Consider the following 19,743-nt stretch of genomic DNA (forward strand, 5'->3'; position numbering starts at 1 on the left):
ATTGCTTGTTTCCATTTTTTTTTTATTAGCAAAACTTTTAAAAACTTGTTTTTGCTTTGTCATTATGGGGTATTATGTGTAGATTTGCTGAGAGAGAAAAACGATTTAATCAATTTTAGAATAAGGCAGTAACCTAACAAAATATGGAAAAAGTAAAGGGGACTGAATACCTTTCAATTCCACTGTACATAATGTGTTCTAGTCAAGGCCTATCCTATTTAACTATTGCTGTACATATACTGTTCTTCAGATATGACATATCCATATACTGTCCATACATTCATCACTAATATTTCTGTTTCTTTTACTTTTTAGATGTGTGTATTGTTAGATATTACTGCACTGTTGGAGCTAGGCTCACAAGCATTTCCCTACACCCGCAATAACATCTGCAAAATCTGTGTATGTGACCAATACAATTTTATTTTATTTAACCTGGTTCAAGTTCACATTACTCCGTGTCTCTCCCGACTTTGCATCGTAGTAGCAGCGTGTGGAGCAGCTAGCTATCCCCCTGGTAATTCCATTTAACTTTGTCCAGTTGAAACAAGATGTCATTAGGGGAGGGGGAGAAAAAGCAGCACAAGCCTAGCAAAGCTTTCCCTGCCAATTGCGGTCATTACATCCAGTCTGATTCATATCGGCTCTGTGCTACTTGCCTCAGCGTAGACCACACTTTGGCGGCTCTCGTTGACCCCACTAGCTGTGTGTATTACGCTAAGCTGGGCCCCGGTGTCATTAATCGTAAAGTATGTAGAAAGCATTGCTCAGGCCTCGCTCTTGCTCAAAGATGACTGCGTTGAGAACAAAGTCACAGAGCAGGGAAGAGGCTATACAGTCTTCCATTCCGCTTGAGCTCTTGACAAATTCAGAGGTCTCCTGTCTTTCCCAGGGGGTGGACCTTTCTGATTAATCTGAAAGTGATAAGGGTCATTCCATATCCATCCGACAACGTGTACCAGCCTTCCCAGACTGTGTGTCATTGATGGAGTCTTCCTGGGCAGAGCCACTTTTAGGGGTAGAGACTACCTGGGAATAGTGCAGTCCACTGCACAGGGGAAAGCGGTCTGAGCCCTCAGACACAAGATACAGTCTCTGTTGGCGAAGAGAGCCACACGTGTGGTGCCGAGGGAGGAAGGTCTTCTTCAGCCACTACTTCTTGGCCCCCAAATGGAATGCTTATTTCCACATCAGTTTATCCTGCACACAGCAGATGAGGTTCGCCTCCTAAGGTACAGCTTACGGATGTCTCACCTTAACATTCGGTCTGTTCCTAGCCCCACGGACATACACAAAGTGTGCCAAATCCTCCCTAGCCCTGTCTATGGGAGAGAGGCTTAAGAGTCCTGACGTACATCGACTGTGATTGATCTGCGCAGACACTCAGGCTCAGTCAGCGGAACACGCAGTCCAGCTGTTGTCGCATCTGCTCGCTCTAGTCTTCAGAATAAATCGTGCCATAAGCTTGCTCTTACCGACCCATCAGCAAATCTATGGATTGTCTCTAGTCTTTGTAACCTGTCGAGCAGCCCTCACCGCGGAGAGAGTGACTGCTTTCTCCACTGACTCTCAGTGTGACTTACTGGATGTTTGTCTGAGGCGTCTTGGGCTCATGGCCTCCATGATTGTGGCAGTCCCTCTTGGCCTCCTCCTCATGAGAGACTTCCAGCATTGGGTGACCTCATGTCGCTTAAATCAGTCTCTCTACCTGCACTACTCCCAAGGAAGAGTGCATTCCCGGCAACTTCACTGTCTGGCGAGAGACATCTTGTTATGGAGGGAGCAGGGAACATCTTGTCTCTCAGAGCAACATATGTGTCAGGCAGAATAAACTCAAGAGTTTATCCTGCACACAGGAGATATGAGGTTCACCTCCTAGGGCATAGCCTGCGGATATAACACCTTACCATTTGGTCTGTCCATGGCAGGTATTCACGAAGTGTGCCGAAGCGGCCCTAGCCCCCCTATGGGGGAGAGGCTTAAGATTCCTGACGTACAATGACAACTAGTTGATCTATGCAGACACTCGGCCTCCAGCAGCGGAACAAACAGCACAGCTGTTGTCGCACCTGCTCACTCTAGGCTTCAGGATAAATCGTGCCAAATGTTTGCTCCTACTGACCCAGTAGAAAATCTATTTGGGATTGTCTCTGGATTCTGCAGCTTGTCAATCTGCAGCTTCTTGGGCTGATGGCTCCATTATTTTTTGTTGTAGTCCCGCTTGGCCTCCTCCTCATGAGTGACTTCTGGCGTTGGGTGAACTCACTCCACTTAGCTGTCCACCGGCACAGAAGCGTGCGTTTCTCTGCAAATTGTCTATCGGCACTTCAATGTTGGAGAGATCCATTCCTCTTGATGCAGGGCTGCCCTACTGGAAGTCCTCATGTGCAAAGTAGTGATGACAGATGCGTGGTAGTCCCGCTTGATCTCCTCCTCATGAGAGACTCACAGAATTGGGTGGCATTGTGTTGTGTGACCATTTTAGAGTGACCTTTTACTGTCCCCAGCACAAGGTGCACCTGTGTAATGATCATGCTGTTTAATCAGCTTATTGATACGGCACACTTGTCAAGTGTATGGGTCATCTTGGCTCATTAAAAAAGGGCTTATTAACAGGGATGTAAACTAATTTGTATACCAAATTTGAGAGAAATAAGCTTTTGTGCGTATGGAAAATGTTTGGGATCTTTTATTTCAGCTCATGAAACATGGGATCAACACTTTACATGTTGCATTTATATTTTGGTTCAGTGTATTTCCATGCAAAAAGCCAATACCTTAAAAAGGATATATAATCCACAATAAAAAGTGACATTGGTTGGAAGGATCCGCATGATAATGGATCCGTATCCTTCTTTTCACGTAGGGTGATTGAAGCCAAACATGATGATTGGGTAAGTTACATTTTCTCTAGAGCTGCTGTGAGTAACATAAGTAACATAGACTTTAGTAATTTGGGATGAAAGTGTATGTAGATTTCCACTGGGAATCCATCATTACCAGGTGATTAACCATTTTGTAAACATAATGGCCTCCAACAGCTCACCTAGGGAAATGTTTCTATCCACATACATGTTCTCCGGTTCACTTATAATTGGTAAATGTACCTTATTTAGGAAATATCTTTCTTTGAACTTTTGTTTTCAGGTTGATACAGTGTGTGATAAAATGTTTTAAAGACTGAGTTAATTTCAGAAAAATCTATTCTTATGCTACCATCTGGGGTTTTAATGCAAATCTGCCATTTTCAACCCATGTACTGGTTGTGAGTGTAAAGGGCTACGGCTTCAAATACAGAATAAAATATTGCTATGTTACATGGTTGCACAAAACCCAGGGCCCTCCCTATGTCTTATTGCCCTTTCCTTCATTTCCCTTGACCTTTCTGATGTAGAAGGACATATACTGAGTGGATAGGTGGAGGTAATATGGCAGAAATTCCCTCCTTCTATGCAATAAGATGATTAACTATGCTGTTTTTTTTTCAGGTATCAAGATAACTGCCCACGTATTACTCCAAAGGTGGGTTGTGAGTGAGAATAAAAATGGATAAAAAGAAAGGGAGAAAGCAGGACATGAACAGAAACAGATCACGTGAGAAAAAGAGCAAGCAAGCTAGAGAGATAGGGGATGGGGGATACAGAGAGCAGGGTTTGTGCTAACACTCCACATAGCAATTATAATTCCCATCACACACAGGTCCTTTACTGGAGAGGAAGAGAAGAGAGAAACCTTACGCATCAACATAAAAACACAAACACTCACCGTCCTCTTTGCACTCCTCAGGTGGTTTGGCCTTCTTTGCCAGCCGAGGATCCAGCCATGACGTGGTTTTGGTGTTGTGACTGGAGAGGAGAGAAAGAAAGAGAGAGACTTTTGACTTTTTGTCTTACTTTAAAATGAGCCATCACTAACCCCCACACCCTAAAATTGCATCGCATGCCACCACAACCTCCACACAATCATATTTCACAGTACACAACATCCCAGTACATCCAGCACCACATTACAACCATACATCCAACCCTATTGGGAATTTTCCAGTACAGGTGTGCACATTATACATCTTAGAGTAGTAAGCAGAATAAGTGCACTCTATATGTGTGTCTAGGTCATTAGTCTAAGGGAAGCCATTACCTAGTCCCGTGAGGTTCATTGGAAGTGCACTCTATATGTGTTTCTAGGTCATTAATCTAAGGGAAGACATTACCTAGTCCCATGAGGTTCATTGGAAGTGCACTCTATGTGTCTAGATCATTAGGCTGAGGGAAGCCATTACCTAGTCCCGTGAGGTTCATTGGAAGTGCACTCTATATGTGTGTCTAGATCATTAGGCTAAGGGAAGCCATTACCTAGTCCCGTGAGGTTCATGGGAAGTGCACTCTATGTGTCTAGATCATTAGGCTAAGGGAAGCCATTACCTAGTCCCGTGAGGTTCATTGGAAGTGCACTCTATATGTGTGTCTAGATCATTAGGCTAAGGGAAGCCATTACCTAGTCCCGTGAGGTTCATTGGAAGTGCACTCTATATGTGTGTCTAGATCATTAGGCTAAGGGAAGCCATTACCTAGTCCCGTGAGGTTCATGGGAAGTGCACTCTATGTGTCTAGGTCATTAGTCTAAGGGAAGCCATTACCTAGTCCCGTGAGGTTCATTGGAAGTGCACTCTATGTGTCTAGATCATTAGGCTAAGGGAAGCCATTACCTAGTCCCGTGAGGTTCATTGGAAGTGCACTCTGTGTCTAGATCATTAGGCTAAGGGAAGCCATTACCTAGTCCCGTGAGGTTCATTAGAAGTGCACTCTATATGTGTGTGTAGATCATTAGTCTAAGGGAAGCCATTACCTAGTCCGGTGAGGTTCAGTAGACATGCCTTAAGAGCATAGGTTTGTATTACTTAAACACCATTAGACATGCACCTGCATTAGGAGTGTGCGTGTCTGTTTATTTTTGTATCGTTGCTATGGTTACGCCACCAATAGAGTCTATGCCCTAATGTCTGTACCAATAAGAAAATGGAAACCAAGCTAAAATAAGTGCAAGGCAAAAAGATAATGGTGGCTAAATGCCAAAGGGGATGAATCATTAACATAAAGAAGAGTTACCATGTGTGTGACTTAAGGATGAAAACGGTATAAAAGGAGTGTGCCGAGGCTGGAAAGTCAGTTGGTCCATGTGGCAGCTCGGATTGTTACTTTGTAGTAAAGTGTATTTGAATTCACAAGTTCCGGTATCTGAGAAATATGATTGAGCGTATATTTCCACGACATAAATGGTGAGCTTGCCAGGAGTGGCTACAAGGGACCAGTAAATGGTTGGAAACTCTGACTGCAGACGGGTCTTTCTGGATGAATAGCACAAACAGGTGGCCACCTCAAAGAGAGGTAAAGCCAAGTCTTACTTATAGCTTAAGTTTGTGTGGTTCGTTTCGGAGCCTGCATCAGCAATAGAAACACCAAGTAGGTCTCTCCAAATTTAACGAACTAAAGGATATTAGGAGCTTTTGAATTCAATAAATAATTTTTAAAAAAAAATCATTTTTAAAAAGAAGAGAAAGAGAAAAAGAAAAGCTTTAAGGGTTGCAGCAGTGAAAGTATAATTGAAATATTAGTGTGGCCACTGCGGATTGGGAGTTGTGTGTTTCATCTGTTTTGGATGGTTCCGTTGAGTGGGGTTATTCAACTGTCTTGTTCGGGTGGTTCATCTGGCCAGTCTGAGTTAGGATTGTGTTGTCTGATTCAGTTTGGCCGGACTTGTTTGTTTAGGCCTGTTTGAGTTTGCACAAACGCAACCCATTCATCTTATTCAATCAGTCCAAGTCAGGTGGGTCGTTCAATTCATCCAGCTCGCTCAGTCATTCATCAAGGGATGGTTGTTCAATCTCGTTCCGATCATGTCTGCCCTGTTGATTGTTCGATCCAGTTTGGAGTGGCAACTGTCAATCTGCACGGTCGAATAGAATTAGACAAAAAGACCTGTGGTTACCGCCTATTTTTTTGAGGAAGTGAATCAATAAAAGACTGCTCAGACAGGCAAAAAGACCTGTGATTACTGCCAATTGTGCCGAGGAAGTGAATCAATAAGGGACTGCTCAGACAGGCAAAAATATCTATAGTTGCCGCCTATTGTGGCGAGGAAGTGAATCAATAAGGACTGCTCAGATAGGCAAAAATCCTGTGGCTAACACTTGGCTCTGTTGAGGACGTGAATCAGCGAAGGACTGCTCAGACAGGTAAAAGCCTGTGTAATACCGCTTTTTTCTGTGTCGGGGAAGTGTATCAGAGAAGAACTGAATTTGCAGGTCGCTTAGGAAAGCAAAAGAGTTGTGAACAAGTGAGTGTGAAAGTTCTCTGCTGTTGGCGGGGAAGGGGTGGCGCACTTCTCCCGGACCATTGCTTAAGTGTGACCTGGTAGGGAGGACGCACCCAGCCCCGTACTAAAGGAGGGGCGTGTGAACGGTACATGAATAACCATTGAAGTAATATAATACTAGAAGTTTGAACAGTCAGGATAAATAAAAAAATACATGAACCTTATAAAATAGTAATAAATGTCAAGACGACATCAGCGATTGCCATTTAAAATTGCATACTGTGCTGCGTGGTAGAAAAATATACAGTACAGAGAAACATAGAAGTAATAACATTTGAAGTAAGCATATACTTGGAAAGAGAGAACAATTATAAAAACCTAGAGACAGGGGTAATAACCAATAGACCGAGTACAATAATCAGAGAAAGAAAAATAACGTGGATATCAATAGGAGGGAATAGGGTGTGGTCAAGCCATCCAGGGCTTCACAGACTGTTAGGAAGATTTAGCCCTGGACCAGTAGGGAGAAATCTAAGAACAAGAGAAAGACTGGTTTTAATAAAGTGAATAGCACAAAAAACTACGAAACTAGGGAGCAAAGAATAAATACGAATATCACAGGAAGCTAAAGGAATAAACATACAAATAAACCCGGAAACCAGAATATCAGTAGTGTTAGAACAGAAAAGGAAGATAATAAATGAAAGATTATGTGGAATTAAGATGACAAGTGTGAATAGTTTTGGTAATATGGGTTATCAATAATAGTGATATTTGAGGCGCAATACTGGAATAAGACATTAAGTCATCCGTATTCCCCAGTAATACATTTGTAGACGCTGTAGTATAGGTTCTAAAACAAGGTATTAAGTGTCGTGACCAATGAATTATTATCCGGGGAAGTGGGTAGCGCTGCCATGGAGAATAGTTAACCTGTTTGGGCTGCAGGGGCAGTATTGAGTAGCCGGATAAAAGGTGCCCATTTCAAACGGCCTCGTACTCAATTCTTGCTCATACAATATGCATATTATTATTACTATTGGATAGAAAACACTCTCTAGTTTCTAAAACCGTTTGAATTATATCTGTGAGTAAAACAGAACTCCCTTTGCAGCAAACTTCCTGATAGGAAGTGGAAAATCTGAAATCGATGCTCTCTTCTAGGGCCTGCCTATTAAAGTCCTTGATATATTCGTTTAGATGCACTTCATACGTCTTCCACTAGATGTCGACAAGCAGTGAGAGAAGAAATGGAGTGTGTAACTTGATCTGGGCTCGAATAAATGCTCTTTGTATGACGTGTCACCAGTTTCCTGTTTTCTGGAGAGCGCGTCAAGGGACCTGGATTTGCCTTCTGATAAGCTGTCGTTATGGACGACTAATATCTCCGGCTTTGATTTTATTTGATACATGTGACAATATCATCGTAAAGTATGTTTTTTCAATATAGTTTAATCAGATTATTGAACATTTTTCGGGAGTTTTGCCGTGTTCCGTTCTCTGAGTTTGTTGACGATGGAGAGATTCTGTAACAGTCCTGACCTGTTTTATGTTGTTTTTTATGTGTTTATGGTCAGGGCATGTGTTTTGGGTGGGCAGTCTATGTTATCTGTTTCTATGTTGGTTTCGGTGTGCCTGGTATGGCTCTTGATTAGAGGCAGGTGGTTTGCATTTTCCTCTAATCAAGAGTCATATTTAGGTAGGGCATTATCACTGTGTGTTTGTGGGTGATTGTCTCCTGTGATGTCTATCGTGTTGTCGATGTTTTTTCACATTTGGAGCTGTTTTGCTGTTCGTTCGTTTTGATGTTCGTTCCTGTTCGTAAGTTTACGTTTGTCCTTGTAAGTTTATGTTCAGGTTCCGTTGTACGTCGTTTTCTTATTTTGTAGTTTTGAAAGTGTTTTGTTTTGTTTAGTCTACGTCGTATGTGTAATAAAAATGGCTTATTTCCCTAACTCCGCATTTTGGTCCGAAGATCCTTCTCTCCTCACCTCTTCTGAGGATGAGGAGAGCGACAGCTCTACAGAATCACCCACCAAAATACAGAGACCAAGCGGTATGGGAATGCTCGACGGAGCAATAAGGATTTCTGGACTTGGGAGGAGATATTGGACGGTAGAGGACCTTGGGCTCAACCAGGGGAATATCGCCGTCCTAAGGAGGAGAAGAGGGCAGCCACAGCCCAGGAGCGCTGGTATGAGGAGGCAGCGCGACGACGCGGTTGGGAGCCCGTGAGTAAGACCCAAAAATTTCTTGGGGGGGGGCACACGAGGAGTGTGGCAAAGCCGGGTAGGATACCCGAGCCAACTCCCCGTGCTTACCGTGGAGGTAGAAGGCGTCGTACTGGTAAGACACCGTGTTATGCGGTAAAGCGCACGGTGTCCCCAGTACGCGTGCTTAGCCCAGTGCGGGCTATTCCACCTTGCCGCACTGGGAGGGCTAGGTTGGGCATCGAGCCGGGTGCCATGAAGCCGGCCCAACGTAGCTGGTCTCCAGTACGTCTCCTTGGGCCGGTGTACATGGCACCAGCCTTACAGGTGGTGTCCCCGGTTCGCCTGCATAGCCCAGTGCGGGCTATTCCACCTCGCCGCACTGGCAGGGCTACGGGGTTCATTCAACCTGGTAGGGTTGGGGAGGCTCGGTGCTCAAGAGCACGTGTCCTCCTTCACGGTCCGGTATATCCGGTGCCACGTCCATGTACCAGTCCTCCGGTGGCAGCCCCCCGTACCAGGCTGTCTCTCCGGGTTCTCTCTCCTGCTGTTTCCTCCTCTCCAGCGCAGCCGGTGCCTAGACCACGCACCAGGCTGTCTCTCCTTCTCCTCCCTACAGAGCTATCTGTCTCCCCAGCGCCATCTGAGCCATCCGTCTCCCCAGCGCCATCTGAGCCATCCGTCTCCCCAGCGCCATCTGAGCCATCCGTCTCCCCAGCGCCATCTGAGCCATCCGTCTCCCCAGCGCCATCTGAGCCATCCGTCTCTCCAGCGCCATCTGAGCCATCCGTCTCCCCAGCGCCGTCTGAGCCATCCGTCTGCCATGAGCCTGCAAAGCCGCCCGTCTGCCATGAGCCTGCAAAGCCGCCCGTCTGCCATGAGCCTACAGAGCCATCCGCCAGACAGGAGCCGCTAGAGCCGTCAGCCAGACAGGAGCCGCTAGAGCCGTCAGCCAGACAGGATCTGCCAGAGCCGCCAACCAGACAGGATCTGCCAGAGCCGCCAACCAGACAGGATCTGCCAGAGCCGCCAACCAGACAGGATCTGCCAGAGCCGCCAACCAGACAGGATCTGCCAGAGCCGCCAACCAGACAGGATCTGCCAGAGCCGCCAACCAGACAGGATCTGCCAGAGCCGCCAGCGAGCCATGAGCAGCCAGAGCCGTCAGAGAGCCATGAGCAGCCAGAGCCGTCAAAGAGCCATGAGCAGCCAGAGCCGTCAGTGAGCCATGAGCAGCCAGAGCCGTCAGAGAGCCATGAGCAGCCAGAGCCGTCAGAGCGCCATGAGCGTCGAGAGCCGTCAGCCTGCCATGAGCGTCGAGAGCCGTCAGCCTGCCATGAGCATCGAGAGCCGTCAGCCTGCCATGAGCGTCAAGAGCCGTCAGCCTGCCATGAGCGTAGAGAGCCGTCAGCCAGCATGGACCTGCCAGAGCCGTCCAAACAGGACCTGCCAGAGTCCTTCAGCCGGGATCTGCCCCTTGTCCCGGTGTTGCCCCTTGTCCCGGTGCTGCCCCTTGTCCCGGTGCTGCCCCTTGTCCCGGTGCTGCCCCTTGTCCCGGTGCTGCCCCTTGTCCCGGTGCTGCCCCTTGTCCCGGTGCTGCCCCTTGTCCCGGTGCTGCCCCTTGTCCCGGTGCTGCCCCTTGTTCTGGTGCTGCCCCTTGTCCCGGTGCTACCCCTTGTCCCGGTGCTGCCCCTTGTCCTGGTGCTAGCTGTTTATTTAGGGGAAGGTAGTGTTAGGGTGGGCATTAGAAGGGGTAGAAAGAAGAGGGGAGTGACTATGGTGGTATGGGGACAGCGTCCTGAGCCGGAACCACCACCGTGGTCAACTGCCCACCCGGACCCTCCCCTGGACTTTGTGCTTGTGCGCCCGGCGTGCGCATCTTGAGGGGGGGGTACTGTAACAGTCCTGACCTGTTTTATGTTGTTTTTTATGTGTTTATGGTCAGGGCATGTGTTTTGGGTGGGCAGTCTATGTTATCTGTTTCTATGTTGGTTTCGGTGTGCCTGGTATGGCTCTTGATTAGAGGCAGGTGGTTTGCATTTTCCTCTAATCAAGAGTCATATTTAGGTAGGGCATTATCACTGTGTGTTTGTGGGTGATTGTCTCCTGTGATGTCTATCGTGTTGTCGATGTTTTTTCACATTTGGAGCTGTTTTGCTGTTCGTTCGTTTTGATGTTCGTTCCTGTTCGTAAGTTTACGTTTGTCCTTGTAAGTTTATGTTCAGGTTCCGTTGTACGTCGTTTTCTTATTTTGTAGTTTTGAAAGTGTTTTGTTTTGTTTAGTCTACGTCGTATGTGTAATAAAAATGGCTTATTTCCCTAACTCCGCATTTTGGTCCGAAGATCCTTCTCTCCTCACCTCTTCTGAGGATGAGGAGAGCGACAGCTCTAACAGATTCGCGCCACTTGGCAAGTGTGCTTGCTAAATCGAGAGGGAAAAAGGCCGTTCTAAAACCAAACAACGATTGTTCCCGACAAAGGACCCCTTGTACAACATTCTGATGGAAGATCAGCAAAAGTAGGACCCATTTTATGATGTTATTTCATATATCTGTCGTACATGTGAACTAGTCGTTTGCGGCCAGGTTTTGTGTACTCTCTCGCCATAACGTAAACTGCATATCGTAATGAAGTTATTTTTAGAATTCTAACACGGCGATTGCATTAAGAACTAGTGTATCTATCATTTCCTATACAACATGTATTTTTTAGTTATGTTTATGAATAGTTATTTGGTCAGAATATGTGTGTCTGAAAAAGTGTCAGAAAAATATCCGGACGTTGTGGGAAAAAGATGCTACCTTAGCACAATGTATAACCACTGATTTCATTTTGTACTTGTATTTGTACTCTAAACAACATTTTGAAGGCATTGATGTGAAAGCATATACAGTGCTGAGTTACCTCAAGAGGATGTAGCGTTGATTAGGGATACACACTTGCCTATCAGGTGACGTGCCTATCAGGTGGCAATGGAGGAGATGGGGAACAAAGTGAAAATGACATGTCTTGGGAACATCTCTCGAAACCTGGGGCCGGAAAGGTGAAGACTGGGCGAAAGCATGAGGTGGATTTGTAGAGCTTTCATTTTTTGCGGAATCCAGCAGAAAAGTATCCTGGAGGCATAGAGTCAGGTGAAGATAGAGTGGGAATTGTCATGATCTCAGACTTTGGTTTTCATGCATATATAATTTTGCATAGCTTATCACATTGTTAATACTGCTATGTTTTGTGTTTCTCGTTGCTTGCAAGTCTTCTGCTATCACTCTCGTGGGAACCAGAAGGAGAAAGTGAAGAAACTAAAAGCAGCTCAGCTGAAGTGGATGAAGTCACCAGCTTCGGCTGGAATGTCATTTCGTTGTGTGATGAGAGATGGAAATAAGATTGTGTGTGGTGTGATCATAGAATAGAGGCCATACGTCTCAGAGTTTGAAAACCTCATGGAAAAAAGGTGAAAACCTGAACCAGGACCAGAGGTTCCCCGTCTGGTGATCCCAGGGGACCAGGTCTACATCAGAGTGTTCCGGAGGAAGTGGAACGAGCCAAAGTTAGAGGGTCCCTACGAAGTGATCTTAGCAAAACCAACAGTCGTCCAGGTGAAAGGAAGCACTACTGGTACCATCTAAACCACTGTACCAGAGTTCTGCAGGCGGTCGGCGAGCGACCATCGAGCCATGAGGAAGCAGAGGATACTGATACACCATGCAGGAGCCCGGAGGGAACGGAAGCAGAGGATGCTGATACATCAGGCAGGAGCCTGGAGGAAACAGAAGGAGAAGAGGACCAAGAAGCAACTCCCAATAGACAATAGACACTTTCTCCTGAATAACCAGAGAGTCCAGGGATGGGGAGGAGTGACATGCTTGTTGCTCCTGATGACAAATCTACTGTGGCAGATATCCCTGACGGAGGCGCTGTCCAAGGGGACGGAGAAACAACGACAGGAGAATGGGAAGGAGACTTCCCTACCATCGACTTCTCTGCCCTCACATGGTCTTCCTAACAGACAGTGGAAACCAGGGCAGATGAAGAAGAGAGCAACAGCAGCAAACCTAGAATAAATGGTCAAAACACCTCCCACTAGCACTAGTACACCAACTAAGACAATGGCAGAAACACAAGAAAGTGGGTTGCTGCAGAAAATCTGGACATCTGTTACCAGCTGGGGTAGCCACAATGAAGAAACTACCCCAGAATAAAACATTGACCCAAAATTGAGAAAAGCAACAACAAATGGCTGGTATAAGTGGGCCAGCCCATGAATTGTAAACTGTGTAGCAAATCCCCATGACAGGTAAATGAATCGTGCCTGACCCTGCGACGTTTGAGGTTTGTGCAAATGGTGCAAACTAGATGATGTGAAACTTGGACATTTTCATCATGCTGACCCAATTTTCTGTGCCATGTGCCAAAGGGGCGACTGCCCCTTATGTTGGGATAAAGAATGCATTTAAAGTATACACATAGTATAATAGAATATAACCATGTACTCAATGTAACAGTTGCTGAATGATAAATGATGTTAGACCTTCTGAATACCTGTTCGCCTTGACATGTATGTGACATAGGGTTTTCCGATTACAGGAGTCCACGGACCATGCCCTTAATTCTTTAACAGGTTTTTTCACTTATAACCGAACAGTTGAGGGAGGGCCATATGTTTAGGTGTCATATTGAGAACGATGTTATAAGAGTATATGAGGTTTAGTTGATTCTTTTCTATGTTTATGTTTTTCATACATTTTACATAACTGAGAACCTTGGGCAAGGCTAAGAAATGCATGCACATGCTTTTACACTGTATGCTAAAGGACAATTGGCTTGAGGATGGATCTTTTACTTCCTTCTAGCTATATGTGAAAGGAAATGTTTGGTCCCGACTCCCCAGTATGAATGAGAAAGTGAAGCAAAGGTTGATAAGGTGAAAGGGAGGCAGATTGTCTCCTAAGCAACATAGAAGGTGCTTCCCTTCTCACTTGTACTGGACAAAGGTTTGGGACTTAGTACGTCCTATAGGGGTGATATATTGGGGATTTTCCAGTACAGGTGTGCACATTATACATCTTAGAGTAGTAAGCGGAATAAGGGCACTCTATATGTGTGTCTAGGTCATTAGTCTAAGGGAAGCCATTACCTAGTCCTGTGAGGTTCATTAGACGTGCATTAGGAGCATAGGTTTGTATTACTTAAGCACCATTAGTATCTGTTTATTTTTGTATCATTGCTATGGTTACGCCACCAATAGAATCTATGCCCTAATGTCTGTGCCAATTAGGAAATGGAAACCATGCTAAAATAAGTGCAAGACAAAAAGAAAATGGTGGCTAAATGCCAATGGGGATGAATCATTAACATAAAGAGGAGTTACTATGTGTGTGACGTAAGGATGAAAACGGTATAAAAGGTGTGTGCCGAGGCTGGAAAGACAGTTGGTCCATGTGGCAGCTCGGATTGTTACTTTGTAGTAAAGTATATTTGAATTCACAAGTTCCGGTATCTGAGAAATATGATTGAGTGGATATTTCCACGACAACCCTTCCTTTCCAACAGTACAAACAGCCTCCCTGAGTCCCAATACCTCCTGAAACGTCTCTCCACTGTTAATATTTTTATAAAACAACAATTCAACCCTAAGGCATGCAGAGACCATCCCTTTAAATAACACTGGGTTTGAGTGAATGGAATGCCATCAAACACATGGAAACCACGTCCTTAGCGTACTTTTGACCTTTTCACAAATTCCACTCCAGCCATTACCACGAGCCTGTTGTCCCCGATTAAGGTGCCATGAACCTCCTGTGACATGGAACAACAGATACCACCCCCCCCCCAAAAAAAAACATAAAAGGAAGTTTGTTCTGAAGTGTCTGTCCTATATCTGAAAGATATAAGAAAGATGAGGAAACATTTTATTTTTTTGGCATGTATTTAACCCCTTATTCATCCATTCATCTTTTAAATTGGTAACGGGGGACCTTCAAACAAGTCTTGGGGGCATCCTAGAGCAAAAGAACCAACATGTACGTGTTCGTGAGAGTCTCGCCTCTCCACAGAGGGGTCACATTAGTGTGTAGCACAAACTATTTGTACGCTACAGACAGAAGTTGGCAGATCCTACTTCAGACTCCAAGATGCTTGTGGAGAACCCCATTGTGTTCGTGAGAGTCTCGTCTTTCCATAGAGGGGTCATAATAGTTTGTAGGCCAAACTGTGCAGACACCACAGATGATTTTGTGAGAAGACCGATTTTAGGGATGTCTCATGGCCTGACAAACACCACTCTAGCTCTGTCACCTTTCACCGCAGATGCGGAAGTGCGACATCGGCTGATGCGGTCGATTGAGACTGATCCAATGCAAAAAACGTATTATTTTTTCATGCTAATTACATTAATGTAATTACATTACCCAGAACTTGTTATAAAAATCTACAGGTAAACTGTCGACCCCCGGGGCGAGGCCGGGGGCCACCTGAGAGACAGCAGCCGACAGTTTGTGAAAAGCCAGGGAAATGTCCATTTCCTGCACTCACCCTACCAAAGGTGGTTACTCTCACCCTACCCCAACCACCTTCACCCACGTATACTGATTTCAGGTGGGAAACTTAGTTCTCCATGTGTCCACTAGATTGAACTGATACAGAACATCGTACAACATCCCTGCTGATCCCGAATGCGGCTCTCCGCTCTTCCTGTCTTTAGTAAAGTCAATGAAACAGTTCCAATCCGCCTCACAAAAGGGAACGGAAAAGGGAAAGGGGGATACCTAGTCAGTTGTACAACTAAATGACTTCAACTGAAATGTGGAACAGTGGGTTAAACTGCCTTGCTCCATGGCAGAACAACAGATTTTTACCATGTCAGCCCGGGGATTCGATCCAGCAACATTTCGGTTACTGGCTCAACGCTCTAACCACCTCATCTAATGCTAAGTGTACAAGCTCCTGCCTTAGACACACAAACAGGAGCCCTCTCTCCCGCCCTGTACGAGGTGCACACACATTTATGAAAGCAAAGGTCATTGATTTTGGCTCTAACCACTAACAATCAATCTACCCTTACATAACTCCTTTGAAGAAAGAATTTTGACACCCAGGCCTGGGGAAAAAGCACTGGTACCCCTGCACTAAGATTTATGCCATTGCTCAGCACATGTACACCCTTACGCCCCAATCCACTTCATTAATCACATCGCTGTGGGTCTCTTGAAAAAAAATCACATTTAAATGTTTTTGTTTTACATATTCCCACAGCAACCCCCGCTTTACCCCCCATCTCTGCCGCCCTTCATGTTAAGGGAACCTAACTGTAAAATCTCCATGAGAGGTGGTAAGGAAAACACCAAAAAATCAGAACCAGTGGACAAACTCATAAATCCGCCATGCCATAAAAAGCCTATCCATTTAAGCAGATTCTGAAGACATTCCCATATGTGACTCATTTCTTCAGCCTAAACCTCTTCCTGGGCAGAAACCTAGAAAGTTATCTCACCGTATACTGTATACTGGGCCATAGGCCTGACTGGCTGTCAGCTCTGGATCCAATGAGCCATCTGAAAACGAGGCCCCCTCGTCCTCCTCTCCCTTCGACTCACTGGGGAGGAGACCTCTTGATTCCTCCTCCAGTGGCATGGTACCTTCCTCCTCCTCCCTCGTCTGAACCCCCCCAGGGCCCTTTTTCTTCGTCTGTGTGTCACCCTCCTCAGCCCAACCAGCTCACTTACTATTCACCACAGACCCACCTTCTGTTACTTCAGCAACCTGCCTGTACTCATTTTGCACAGCTGCAACCCCACTCAACTCCACAAGCCCACTAGCAGTGGTGTAAAGTACTTAAGTAAAAATATTTGAATGTGCTACTTAAGTCGTTTTTTGGAGTATCTGTACATTACTATTTATATTTTTGACAACTTTTACTCTACTAAATTCCTAAAGAAAATAAATGTTCTTTCTACTCCCTACATTTTCCCTGACACGCAAAAGTACTTGTTACATTTTGAATGCTTAGCAGGACAGGAAAATTGTTCAATTCACACACTTAGAGAGAAAATCCCTGGTCATCCCTACTGCATCTGATGTCGCGGACTCACTAAACACAAATGCTTTGTTTGTAAACTATGTCTGAGTGTTGGAGTGTGCCCCTTGGCAATCTGTAAACGGGAAAAAAAACAAGAAAATTGTGCCTTCTGGTAGCTTAACATAATGAATTTCAATGTATTATTATAATTTCCTTTAACTTTTGATACTTAAGTATATTTAAAATCAAATACTTTTAGACTTTAACTCAAGTAGTATTTTACCCGGTGGCATTCACTTTTACTTGAGTCCTTTTCTATTAAGTTACCTTTACTTTTACTCAAGTATGACAATTGGGTACTTCTTCCACCACTGCCCACTAGCTCCCGCCCCCACATCTTTCTCCATGGCCTGCGGTACCCCCTCCAGTATTCTGCCCCACAGCAGAGCTAACTCCAGCCTCTGCCCGCTGCGTCCTAGCCCCTGCTGCCGACTGGTCGGCCTTGTCTGCACTAGCACTCTCTCTGGACCTTATGTGGGCATGCAAACGTATTGTGCCCTAAGTCCCCAGACTCAAAACACTGCAAACTATCTGTGCTAGCAAACAATGTGTACCACCCCCCCCCCCGCTTAACCTTAAAGTGTACATTTACAGTTGAAGTCGGAAGTTTACATACACTTAGGTTGGAGTCATTAAAACTAGTTAAAACTTCTTATGGCTAGGTGTCCCGATAGTGGGACAAATTCCGGTGAAACGGGAGGGCGCGCAATTCAAATAAATAATCATAAAAAGTATGGATATTAAACATTAATGTACATACAAGTGTCTTATATCGATTGAAAGCTTCAATTCTTGTTAATCTAACTGCACTGTCCGATTTACACCTGCACAGGTTTCATAAATTCACAAATAGCAATTAAATATTCACTTCGTTTTTGAAAATCTTCCTCTGATTTGTCATCCAAAGGGTCCCAGGTATAACATGTAGTGTCATTTTGTTAGATAAAATCCTTCTTTATATCCCAAAAAGTCTGTTTTAGTTGGCGCCATCGATTTGAGTAATCCACTCGTTCAAAATACAGAGAAAGGAATCCAAAAATCTACCGCTTAACTTTGTTAACTGACTTGCCTAATTAAAGTTTAAATAAAAATACTGGTCACTTTAATATTGTTTACATACTGTTTTACCACTTCATATGTATGTACTGTATTCTAGGCCTATCTTATTTAATTATTGCTGTACATATACTATTGTTCAGATATACTACATATTCTATCCATATACTGTCCATATTGTCCATACATCCCATAACATATACACTGAACAAAAATATAAACGCAACATACAAAGTGTTGGTCCCATGTTTCATGAGCTAAAATAAAAGATCCCAGACATTTCCATACGCACAAGAGGCTTATTTTTCTAGAATGTTTTGCACAAATTAGCTTACATCCCTGTAAGTGAGTATTTGTCCTTTGCCAAGATAATCCATCCACCCGACAGATGTGGCATATCAATAAGCTGATTAAACAACATGATTAATACACAGGTGCACATTGTGCTGGGGACAATAAAAGGCCACTCTAAAACGTGCAGTTTTGTCACACAATAGAATGCCACAGATGTCTCAAGTTGAGGGAGCCTGCAATTGACATGCTGACTGCAGCAATGTCCACCAGATCTGTTGCCAGAGAATTTGAATGTTAATTTCGTGAGCATAAGCCACCTCCAACATCGTTCTAGAGAATTTGGCAGTTCGCCCAACAGGCCTCACAACTACAGACCATGTGTATGGCGTTGCGTGGACGAGCAGTTTGCGGGTGTCAACATTGTGAACAGAGTGCCCCATGATGGTGGTGGGGTTATGCATGGGCAGGCATAAGCTACGAACAACGAACACAATTGCATTTTATTGATGGCAATTTGAATGCACATAGATACCGTGATGAGATCCTGAGGCCCATTGTCGTGCCATCATCTCACGTTTGAGCATAATAATGCATGGCCCCATGTTGCACGGATCTGTACACAATTCCTGATAGATTTACATATTTTGTCTTCCCTGTAAAACATTTTAAAAATCAGAAATGATGGCTTTATTCACAAGATCTGTATCTTTCATTTGGTGTCTTGGACTTGTGATTTCATGAACATTTTATTATATGATATCCCTGTGGCTTTAGGCTAGGCTATGCTAGTCAGCTTTTGTGATGGGGGGGCTCCCGGATCCAGGTTTGGTAGGCGTTAGAGGTTAACACAAGTCAAAATACATTTCTACTGACTCCTCAGATACCCAAAAATGTAATCAAACTATAAAATGTCATAAGGAAAGAAGTATGTTCAATAGGAAACCAATATTAGCAGGTATGTCTTGTCTTTATCACGCGCCCAAACAAGAATTTCCAATAGTTTGTCCCAGTACTAAAACTCTTATTTCTTACTCGTTTTGAAAGAAACCTGCCTGAAACCTTGAACATAGAGTGCTGACACCCTGTGGAAGCCATAGGAATTGCAGACTGGGAGCTAGATTTCATTATATCCCTATACTTTCCATTGTAAGAGCATGGGCCCTCAAAAAAAAATTACTTCAGGTTGGTTTTTCTTTGGATTTTCTCCTACCATATATGTTGCGTTATAGTCTCCTACATTATTTCAACATATCTACAAACTTTAAAGTTTCTTTCCAATGGTACCAATTATATGCATATCCTGGCTTCAGGGCCTGAACAACAGGCAGTTTACTTTGGGCACGTCAGTCAGACGGAAATTGAGAAAAAAGGACCCTAGCCCTAGCAAGTTGTAACAAACTATAGTTTTGGCAAGTCGGTTAGGACATCTACTTTGTGCATGGCACAATTAATTTTTCAAACAATTGTTGAGAGACAGATTATTTCACTTATCTGTATCACAATTCCAGTGTGTCAGAAGCTTACATACACGCAGTTGACTGTGCCTTTAAACAGCTTGGAAAATTCCAGAAAATTATGTCATGGCTTTAGAAGCTTCTGATAGGCTAATTTACATCATTTGAGTCAATTGGAGGTGTCACTGTGGATGTATTTCAAGGCCTACCTTCAAACTCAGTGCTTCTTTGCTTGACATCATGGGAAACTCAAAAGTTATCAGCAGACATCAGAAAAAAAATGTACACCTCCACAAGTCTGGTTCATCCTTGGGAACAATTTACAAATGCCTGAAGGTACCAC

General features: G+C 44.5%; 1 protein-coding gene across 7 annotated transcripts in view; it reads right to left on the reverse strand.

Annotated features, from left to right (window-relative positions):
- The window catches only part of LOC129866629 (membrane-associated guanylate kinase, WW and PDZ domain-containing protein 2-like), a 274,270-nt gene that overhangs the window by 91,238 nt on the left and 163,289 nt on the right, over nt 1-19,743 (reverse strand). For all 7 annotated transcript variants that reach the window (XM_055939391.1, XM_055939390.1, XM_055939392.1 and 4 more), the window contains exon 6: nt 3,766-3,845. In XM_055939391.1, coding sequence (XP_055795366.1) covers nt 3,766-3,845 — 80 coding nt within the window. The remainder of the gene's footprint in view (nt 1-3,765; nt 3,846-19,743) is intronic.

Source organism: Salvelinus fontinalis, chromosome 12 (genome assembly GCF_029448725.1).
Source record: "Salvelinus fontinalis isolate EN_2023a chromosome 12, ASM2944872v1, whole genome shotgun sequence".
In the NCBI taxonomy this organism is placed as follows: Eukaryota; Metazoa; Chordata; class Actinopteri; order Salmoniformes; family Salmonidae; genus Salvelinus; species Salvelinus fontinalis.